The sequence below is a fragment of the Calidris pugnax genome, unplaced genomic scaffold (genome assembly GCF_001431845.1).
Source record: "Calidris pugnax isolate Ruff unplaced genomic scaffold, ASM143184v1 scaffold297, whole genome shotgun sequence".
Taxonomy (NCBI): domain Eukaryota; kingdom Metazoa; phylum Chordata; class Aves; order Charadriiformes; family Scolopacidae; genus Calidris; species Calidris pugnax.
Genome location: NW_015091013.1, coordinates 47,215 through 56,847, shown reverse-complemented (window position 1 = coordinate 56,847; position 9,633 = coordinate 47,215). Strand labels below are relative to the sequence as shown.

Below are 9,633 nucleotides of genomic sequence, written 5' to 3'. Positions count from 1 at the left end.
GCCGGACCCCCCCCCCCCCGGCCTCAGCCAGGCCCGGCCGGACCAGGCCCGGCCCGGCCGCCACGCTCAGGCCGCACGGCCCAGCCGGGCCTAAGCCTCAGGCCTCGGCCCTCGGCTCCCACCCGTCCCCCAGCCCCCGGTCCCGGCCCACCTGCCGGTCCCAGCCCGTCCCGTCCCGGTGCGACCCCGCGGCCCGGCCCCGCCGCCGCGCTCTGACCTACTTTCCGCTCCCGGGACATAAACAATCCTCTCTCGGCACCGCCCCCTCCCCAGCGCCTATTGGTTCCTTCCGCGGCACGCCCCTCTGCCATTGGCTGAGCCCCCGTCGCTCACAGCTGAGGAGGCGGGGAGGGAGAGGGCCCTGCGGGAAGCGCGGCGCCACTGGCTGCGCCGTGCGTCAATCAGCGGGGAGCCGCGCCATTGGGCGGCCACGGCGGAGGGGAAAGCATCAAGCCCATTGGCTGGCGGGGGGGAAGTCGGAAGGTTGGATTGGCTGCGAAGCCTGGGGAGGGCGGGTTCCCGATGAGCGCTCGGCTCGCTATTGGGGATGGTGCCTGCCAGTCCGCGGGGGCGGGACTTTAGCCCGGCGGAAGGCGGAAGTGGGCGGTGCTGGGCAGCAGCATGGAGGAGGCGGCGGGTGAGCGGCGGTGGGGTCGCCGGTCGGGTCGTTCCCCGGAGCCGCTGGGCTGCGCAATTGGTCTCCTGTGGGGCGGCAGGACTCCGGGGTGACCGGGCCCGGCTCCGTGGGGGAGAGTTCCGGGGGGGCTGGGCCTGTCTCCCAGTGAGGGGAGCTCCACCGTGCTCGGGCCAGGCCGGGGCCCGGTTACCGGGGGTTGGCGCTGGGCCTTGCCGGAGGCCCGAGCCTGGCAGCCGCCGGGGGAAGCTCCGAGTAACCGGGTCTGTTGCGGACCTGCCGGTATCACCGTCTCCCCATCTCTCCCCTTCCCACCCCTCTACTTCCCCCACTCCCCGTTACCGGGCGCCGTTACCGTCCGTGGAGGTGCGGATGAGCTCCGCCATGGTGCGGGCGGGCTCCATGCCGCCGGTCCCGGTGTGCTGCTGGAGTCGGGTCGTGTCGGGTCTGCTGCGGTGAGTCAGTGCCCGGTGGCGACGGGCCGCCCGGTAACGCGGGCCCGGGTGGGTGCCGTTTCCTCGGCGGCGGCCAGAGCGGCCGGTGTGAGGCCCCCCGCCGCCGGGGAACCCGCTCCCGGTGGAAGGGTCGTGAGGGCTGAGCCCGAAGCGGCTGAGGACCGGCGGGAGAGGAGCGTGGGGCCGTGGGGAGGCGGCCGGTGTGACCGTGGAGGAAGGAAACGCCAAGGGCCTGAGCTCACCGCCAGCCCCGGGGCCGAGCGGCTGGGGCCGAGCCTGGCGTGACGAGGCCCCGTGGGTGTTTATGGCTTTGCTGCCCGGTTGGCGCTGAGGTCATCGGGACAAAGCCCTGGCTCTGAGTGCCCCTTCTCTGCTGTGGCGCCTCCACTTCTTCCTTTCCCTCTCAAACTGGCCTTACCGGGGCAGACGGAGCCCGTCACCCTCATTAGAGACCCCTGTCCCCGCGCTGGCGGGTCAGGTGGTGGTGTCTTACGTCAGGAGAGACTCTGGTGCCTCATTACGGTGCTGATTAGAGACTCTGATGCCTTGTTTATCGTTCCTCCCAGAGAGAAGCAACCTGGCCGGGGTGCGGCACAGGACTAGATGGCCTTTGGAGGTCCCTTCCGGCCTGGGCAATTCTATGATTGTATGAGACTCTGCGGGGTGCTGAGCTCTGTCTTCTCCTGCCTGACCTCCACCTGGGCTGGGTTTTGCTCGTCCTTTACATATACGTATCGTCTGCAGGCAACCTAGAGATCCTCTGTGCAAAAAATGCCACTTGTGTTGGAAGCTCAAGTGTTTCTTTCTTCGGTGCTTGCTTGAGCCCGAGGCCCTGGGCAACCTGGTCTAGTTGGGGGTGTCCCTGCTGACTGCGGGGGGGTCGGACTAGATGGCCTTTGGAGGTCCCTTCTGGCCTGGGCAATTCTATGAGACTCTGCGGGGGTGCTGAGCTCTGTCTTCTCCTGCCCGACCTCCCCCTGGGCTGGGTTTTGCTCATCCTTTACATATATGTATCCTCTGCGGGCAACCTAGAGATCCTCTGTGCAAGAAATGCCACTTGTGATGGAAGCTCAAGTGTTTCTTCTGTGCCTGCTTGAGCCAGCAAGAGGTCACGGCAGCTCACTTCCCCTTCAGCCAAGAGAATAAAATTAGAATCCTAGAGTAGTCTGGGTTGGAAGGGACTCTTCACTGTGAGGGTGGTGGAGCACTGGAACAGGTTGCCCAGGGAGGTGGTTGAGGCCCCTTCCCTGGAGATATTCAAGGAGAGGCTCGACGAGGCCCTGGGCAACCTGGTCTAGTTGGGGGTGTCCCTTCTGAGTGTGGGGGGGTTGGACTAGATGGCCTTTGGAGGTCCCTTCCGGCCTGGGCAATTCTATGATTGTATGAGACTCTGCGGGGTGCTGAGCTCTGTCTTCTCCTGCCTGACCTCCACCTGGGCTGGGTTTTGCTCGTCCTTTACATATACGTATCGTCTGCAGGCAACCTAGAGATCCTCTGTGCAAAAAATGCCACTTGTGTTGGAAGCTCAAGTGTTTCTTTCTTCGGTGCTTGCTTGAGCCAGCAAGAGGTCACGGCAGCTCACTTCCCCTTCAGCCAAGAGAATAAAACTAGAATCCTAGAGTTGTCTGGGTTGGAAGGGACCTTTAAGATCAGCCAGTCCAACCATCAACCTCACTCTGATAAAAACCATCACTAAACCATGTCTCTAAGCACTATGGCAACCCGGGTTTTAAATCCCTCTAGGGATGGTGCCTCAACCACTGCCCTGGGCAGCTCATTCCAAGGCCTAATAACCCTTTCTGTGGAAACATTTTTCCTAATATCCATCCAAAACCTCCCCTGGTGCAACTTGAGGCCGTTTCCTCTTGTCCCATCGCCTGTGACTTGTGAGAAGAGACCGACCCCCCCCGGCTACACCCTCCTTTCAAGGTGTTGGAGAGAGCGAGAAGGTCTCCCCTCAGCCTCCTTTTCTCCAGGCTGAACCCCCCCAGCTCCTTCAGCCTCTCCTCACAAGACTTATTCTCCAGACCCCTCACCAGCTCCGTTGCCCTTCTCTGGACCCGCTCCAGCCCCTCAATGTCTTTTTTGTGGTGAGGGGCCCAAAACTGGACACAGCCCTCAAGGTGGGGCCTCACCAGTGCCAAGTACAGGGGGACAATCACCTCTCGGGCCCTACTCCCCACACTGTTCCTGACCCAGGCCAGGATGCTGGTGGCCTTCTTGGCCACCTGGGCACACTGCTGGCTCCTGTTCAGCTGACAGTTGACCAACACCCCCAGGTCCTTTTCTGCCAGGCAGCTCCAGCAACTCTGCCCACAGCCTGTAGCGCTGCAGGGGGGTGGTGGGACCCAAGGGCAGGAAGGTTGCCTGAGATTTGTTGTTGGTTTTGAAGCCGAGGTGCTGAGAAATGGCTTGGTTGGTGGTGTAGTGACTCCTTTAGGGAGTGAAGGGGGTGAGCTGAAGGGCAGCGTTACGCTGGGGACAAAGAGGAACGAGACAGGCTGCTGAGCTCTGAGTTTGTTCCATAAAGTGCTGTGAGGAGCCCAAATTTGGGTGCTGCCTCCCCCCGCCCAGGGAAGGAGCGTGGCCGGGCGCTGCCGCTGTGCCCAGCCCTGTCTGATGGGCTCTGGTTGTCACCTACAGGTGGGGATCCTGGACGTGGACCTGTGTGGCCCCAGCATTCCCCGCATGTTCCGGGTGCAAGATAACGACGTGCACCAGTGTGACAGCGGCTGGGTCCCCGTCTTTGTGGACCAAGACAAAAGCATCTCGCTCATGTCCATCGGCTTCCTGCTGGAGAAGCCAGATGATGCCGTGGTGTGGAGAGGACCCAAGAAAAACGGTACGGTTGGGTTTTACAAACATAGAATCGTTTAGGTTGGAAAAGAATCATTAGAATGGTTTGGGATGGAAGGGACCTTAAAGCCCGCCCCCATTTCCACCCCCTGCCCTGGGCAGGGACACCTCCCACCAGCCCAGGTTGTTGCCCTTCTCTGGACCCGCTCCAGCACCTCGATGTCTTTTTTGTGGGAAGGGGCCCAAAACTGGACACAGCCCTCAAGGTGGGACTTCACCAGTGCCCAGGACAGGGGGACAATCACTTCTCGGGCCCTACTCCCCACGCTGTTCCTGACCCAGGCCAGGATGCTGTTGGCCTTCTTGGCCACCTGGGCACACTGCTGGCTCCTGTTCAGCCCACAGTCGACCAACACCCCCAGGTCCTTTTCTGCCCGGCAGCTCCAGCCACTCTGCCCCCAGCCTGGAGCGCTGCAGGGGGTTGGTGGGACCCAAGGACAGGAAGGTTGCCTGAGATTCGTTGTTGGTTTTGAAGCCGAGGCGCTGAGAAATGGCTTGGTCGGTGGTGTAGTGGCTCCCTTTGGGGAGCAAAGGGGGTAAGCTGAAGGGCAGCATTACGCTGGGGACAAAGAGGAACGAGACAGGCTGCTGAGCTCTGAGTTTGTTCCATAAAGTGCTGTGAGGAGCCCAAATTTGGGTGCTGCCTCCCCCCGCCCAGGGAAGGAGGGTGGCCGGGCGCTGCCGCTGTGCCCAGCCCTGTCTGATGGGCTCTGGTTGTCACCTACAGGTGGGGATCCTGGACGTGGACCTGTGTGGCCCCAGCATTCCCCGCATGTTCCGGGTGCAAGATAACGACGTGCACCAGTGTGACAGCGGCTGGGTCCCCGTCTTTGTGGACCAAGACAAAAGCATCTCGCTCATGTCCATCGGCTTCCTGCTGGAGAAGCCAGATGATGCCGTGGTGTGGAGAGGACCCAAGAAAAACGGTACGGTTGGGTTTTACAAACATAGAATCGTTTAGGTTGGAAAAGAATCATTAGAATGGTTTGGGATGGAAGGGACCTTAAAGCCCACCCAGTGCCACCCCCTGGCACAGGAGACAGGAGAAGGGGGACAGCGGCTGGGTCCCCGTCTTTGTGGACCAAGACAAAAGCATCTCGCTCATGTCCATCGGCTTCCTGCTGGAGAAGCCAGATGATGCCGTGGTGTGGAGAGGACCCAAGAAAAACGGTACAGTTGGGTTTTAGAATCTTAGAATGGTTTAGGTTGGAGATCAGAGAATCACTAGAATCGTTAGAATGGTTTGGGATGGAAGGGACCCTAAAGCCCACCCAGTGCCACCCCCTGCCTTGGACAGGGACACCTCCCACCACACCACGTTGCTCCAAGCCCCCTCCAACCTGGCCTTGAACCCCTCCAGGGCGGGGACAGCCACAACTTCTCTTGGGCAACCTGGGCCAGGCTCTCACCACCCTCACACCAAACAAGTTCTTCCCCACATCTCAGCTCCATCTCCCCTCTTTCAGCTTAAAACCATTAAGACCTTGAAGATCGTTCAGTCCAACTTGATGTTTGGCTGTCGGTAGCCACCTTCCAGGGGTAGGAAACTTCTGCAAACCCTCCTGGAGGTGGTGTTTTCTCCTGCTGGGGGCCAGGCTTTTCTGGGCAGGCTGTTCCTTGGAGGGAGACAAGGTTCCTGTTCTGCAGGAGTGGGTTCAGGTCACCCGGGTGGGGAGAGTGCAGTCCATGCTGTGGTGACAGATAGCTGTGGTGACAGATAGCCCTCTCTCCCTGGGTCGTTGTCACCTCAGGTGCCTCCTGACCCTTGCCCAACCTGGCCCAGGGCACCTGCTGAAACCTGTTGCTGTTTTCTGCCCCTTTTATTTCGTTAGCTTTGATCAAACAATTTGTTGCTGACGTGGCCTGGGGGGACCTGGACTTCCTCATCGTGGACACGCCACCAGGCACATCCGACGAGCACATCTCCACGGTGGAGGCCTTGAGGCCCTACAAGCCCCTTGGAGCAATCCTGGTCACGACGCCCCAGGTAGGGCAGCCAGCTGGGGCTGAACTGGAGTTCCTGGGCAGGCTCCTGCCTCCGGGCATGGTTTGAGGGGTGGAATATACACCCCAGGGTGGGTGTTTGCACAGACCTTTCCATGGCTGCTTGTTCTACGCATCTGCTTCTCAATTCGATGCATCTGCTCCAGACCCACGGTCCGTCTGGACAGATGGACACCCCTAACCTCCCCTGCTTCCCCTTTTTCCCCCCCCCAGGCTGTGTCTGTGGGAGATGTGAGGCGAGAGCTGACCTTCTGCAAGAAGACAGGCCTACGAGTGCTCGGCATCGTGGAGAACATGAGTGGCTTCGTCTGCCCACACTGCGCCGTGAGTTCATCGGGACCGTTGGGCTATTGCAGGTTCCCATTGGTGACCCTTGGGTGGAAAAATGGCTGAATGCCGTGAGCTGGGGAGATGAGAAGCTTTGGGAGAAGCCACTGGCTCTGCTTTCCTAAGGAGAGCTGGGGCAGGGCAGGGGCGAAGGCGGCGCCCCGAGGCTGGAAGGTGGAGGGGAACCGGCTCCGCTCCCGTGCGGGCAGCACAGGGCTCTGGCGTTTGTGACTCACTCCTTGTGTCCTTCCTCCTTCAGGAGTGCACAAACATCTTCTCCAAAGGGGGAGGTGAGGAGCTGGCCAAGCACGCCGGGGTCCCCTTCCTAGGTGAGTGGCCTCCTGAAGCAGAGCTCTCTGTGGTCAGAGCCTGGTGCTGTGGGGGAGCTTGAGCGGAGCGATGCAGCATCACCTGGACAGGCTGGAGAGGTGGGCCCAGGTGAACCTCATGAGGTTCAACAAGAGCAAATGCAAGGCTCTGCACCTGGGCCGGAACAATCCTCGCCACCAATACAAACTGGGGGGTGAGGTATTGGAAAGCAGCCCTGAGGAAAGGGACTTGGGGGTGCTGGTGGATGAGAAGCTGGACATGAGCAGGCAGTGGGCAGCTGCAGCCCAGAAGGCCAATCCCATCCTGGGCTGCATCAAAAGATGCGTTGCCAGCAGGTCCAGAGAGGGGATTCTGCCACTTTACTCTGCTCCGGTGAGACCTCACCTGGAGTATTGTGTGCAGGTCTGGAGCCCTCAATATAAGAAGGACATGGACCTGATGGAGAGGGTCCAGAGGAGGGCCACAAGGATGATCAGGGGGATGGAGCACCTCTGCTACGAGGACAGGCTGAGGGAGCTGGGGTTGTGTAGCCTGGAGAAGAGGAGGCTCCGGGGAGACCTAATAGCGGCCTTCCAGTACCTGAGGGGGCTACAGGAAGGCTGGGGAGAGCCTGTTTAGAAAGGCCTGCAGTGACAGGACGAGGGGCAATGGCTTCAAGCTGGAGGGGAACGGATTTAGACTGGAGATGAGGAGAGGGTTCTTCACTGTGAGGGTGGTGGAGCACTGGAACAGGTTGCCCAGGGAGGTGGTTGAGGCCCCATCCCTGGAGATATTCAAGGAGAGGCTCGACGAGGCCCTGGGCAACCTGGTCTAGTTGGGGGTGTCCCTGCTGACTGCGGGGGGGTTGGACTAGATGGCCTTTGGAGGTCCCTTCCGGCCTGGGCAATTCTATGATTCTATGATTCTATGATCACGGGGGCAGGAGCCTGGACTCCAGTCCCTGTGAGCCCTTGGAAGCTGCTCAGAGGTGAGGTGTGGTTCTTGCTCTGCTTCTCCACCATCCAAACTGGTCAGAGTGGGTGTCTGGCCCCATTGGGGCAGAGGTGGCAGTGATCAGCAGCTCACTGTGGGGATGGAGTAAACAAGGCTGAAGGTGCACAAGAGCCATCCTGAAACACCGTGGAGCCTCCCTGAGAAGTGGGGGCTGAGAGCTGGACCCTGCCCTCCAAACAGGGGTGGGATCAGGGTGGGAGAGGGTCTCTCACAAAGCACTATGGTGTGGGGGGAGTCTTGGACCCAGAGGGTGCAGTTGCTGGTGAGAAGTAGCTCCTGGAGAGCTCAGTGAGGGGGGTGGTTGGCCTCTTTCCTACTACTTTTCTCCTGGAGATGACTCTGGCTGGGTATTTATTTAATCCTGGCTCCAGGACTGCTTGCGGTGAGCAAACAGTCACTTCTCCCCACTCCTCCTCCCCCACAGGCTGTGTTCCCCTGGACCCCCAACTCAGCCAGAGCTTGGAGGAAGGCCGAGACTTCATCCAAGAGTTTCCCAAGAGCTCTGCCTTCCCCGCCTTGGCTCGCATCGCCCAGCAGATCTTGGATGGTACGGCGCAGCGGAGCTCCTGAGGAGGGGATGGAGCTGGACTCTTGCTGGCAGAGCCCCTTCCCCGTGCCGGTGGGGAAAGAGGTGGGACAGAATCTGTTTGACTATAAAACTTAGTGGGGGGTGATGGAGCGAGGGGTACGAAAAGGGAACCACTCTCCATCCCCCCAGATCTGAGGAGACCCTGTGTGGGTGCTCCAGCTGGTGCAGCAGCAGCCTCCTTCTTGCCTTCCCCACGTGGTGACGCTCTGCCCAGATGGTACAGTTGTTCCTCCACCTCCAGCCCTTGTGCTGTGGGTACTTCGGGAGCTCCAGCTTGTGTCCATGGTGCCTCAGATGCTGCGGTGCTTCTGGCCATCACCCAACATGAGCACCATGGGCTCTTCTTCCCTCACTCAACCCGAACGGGGCCCATCATCTGCCTCGTGGCTGCGGGTGCTGCTGCCTTCTCCTGCTGCTTGTCTGGCGTGGCACCTTCTATGGTACTTGGTTTGGTGGCCGGAGAGTCGGCGCTGGGTGCTCTGCTGTGAACCCTCTTGGCTCGCTGGTTCCTGCCCAGCGTGTGCTTCCCCTGAGAGAATGTCCTTAGGAGATTTGTCACCCCTCGGAGCTCCGCATCCCGCCGCGCTGCGAGCGAGGCCTTTCCGGTTTGCTGGGGGTTGTTGTAACTCAGGAATGTTTTTCAAAGTTCCAGGCAGTAAACACTTTTCTTAAAATCCAAGCCTGCGCCTTGCCTTTGTCCGTGGCTCGTTGTAGCTGTGAGTCTTGGTGTTAACGAGCACTTCATGTGCATCCAGGGATTTCCTGCTTTTTTCCCTGGTTTCCTTGCTGGGCTCCAGCTCAGTCTCTCCTTTCACACCAGCTTCAAAGTCCAGCCAGTCCCTTGTCCCACCGAGAGCTGGCCCTGGTGGTCCTTCAGAGGATGCTTTGCTCTGCTCCCCTGCCACCCGTGGGGCTCCTCCGTGTCCCCAGATGGTTCCTGCCTCGTTGCTCAGTGTCCTGTTCCCTTGGACCTCCTCCCGTGGGACCTGCCCTCCTCTTGCCGGCTGGAGTTGAGCTGGGGAAGCGAAGGAAGGTGGTGTCTGTCGTGGTTGTGGCCCAACTGGCCTATGATGGGGACATGCTCTCCCCCAGTTTTCTCGCTCCAGGAGAAAAGGGGGAAGAGAGAAAGAGATTTACGAGTTTGGAATGAACTAAACTACTTTAATGAAATATTAATATTAAAATCAAAAAGGAAATAACGAAATAGAGACAATATATGTACACAAAATGGTATCAAGCTCCCAGGATGATGTCACCAGCAGGCACTGGGGAAGTCCCAGACTGGACTCGGTGACGGGTGGGAACTGGGCTCCAGCTCTGGAGTCAGGAACACACGGATCGGGATCAAAGGCAGATGAACAGCCACAGAATCACAGAATCTTAGTGGTTGGAAGGGACCTCTGAGATCATCGAGTCCAACCACAAAAAAAAAAAAAAAAAAAAAA

At 59.7% G+C, this 9,633-nt stretch overlaps 2 protein-coding genes across 6 annotated transcripts in view; one reads left to right on the top strand and one right to left on the bottom strand.

The window, feature by feature from the left end:
* SPSB3 (splA/ryanodine receptor domain and SOCS box containing 3) overlaps positions 1-340 on the bottom strand; it is a 10,684-nt gene extending 10,344 nt beyond the window's left edge. For 2 of the 4 annotated variants that reach the window (XM_014955657.1, XM_014955660.1), the window contains exon 1: positions 152-242. In XM_014955657.1, the coding sequence (XP_014811143.1) occupies positions 152-239 (88 nt within the window). In that variant the 5' untranslated portion in view covers positions 240-242. Of the gene's footprint in view, positions 1-151 lie in introns of all 4 variants that reach the window. The other 2 variants (XM_014955659.1, XM_014955658.1) reach the window with 2 other exon arrangements.
* Positions 341-3,761: 3,421 nt separating this feature from the next.
* On the top strand, positions 3,762-8,867 carry NUBP2 (nucleotide binding protein 2). 2 transcript variants are annotated; one of them, XM_014955666.1, is made up of 6 exons: positions 3,762-3,811; positions 4,996-5,115; positions 5,778-5,932; positions 6,163-6,273; positions 6,536-6,605; positions 8,024-8,867. In XM_014955666.1, exons 1-6 carry the CDS (start codon positions 3,778-3,780, stop codon positions 8,167-8,169), a joined length of 636 nt encoding a protein of 211 aa, XP_014811152.1. In that variant the 5' UTR covers positions 3,762-3,777; the 3' UTR covers positions 8,170-8,867. The 2 variants fall into 2 exon arrangements, with proteins under 2 accessions (XP_014811152.1, XP_014811153.1); XM_014955667.1 differs by lacking the exons at positions 3,762-3,811; positions 4,996-5,115 and adding an exon at positions 4,677-4,871.
* The last annotated feature ends 766 nt before the right edge of the window (positions 8,868-9,633 follow it).

Excerpts from the sequence above, each read along its gene's own strand:
- NUBP2 (XM_014955666.1), top strand. The coding sequence starts at position 3,778 with ATGTTCCGGGTGCAAGATAACGACGTGCACCAGT. Across the intron at positions 5,116-5,777 it reads GAGAGGACCCAAGAAAAACG|CTTTGATCAAACAATTTGTT; the intron begins GTACAGTTGGGT and ends TTATTTCGTTAG. Across the intron at positions 6,606-8,023 it reads CGCCGGGGTCCCCTTCCTAG|GCTGTGTTCCCCTGGACCCC; the intron begins GTGAGTGGCCTC and ends CCTCCCCCACAG.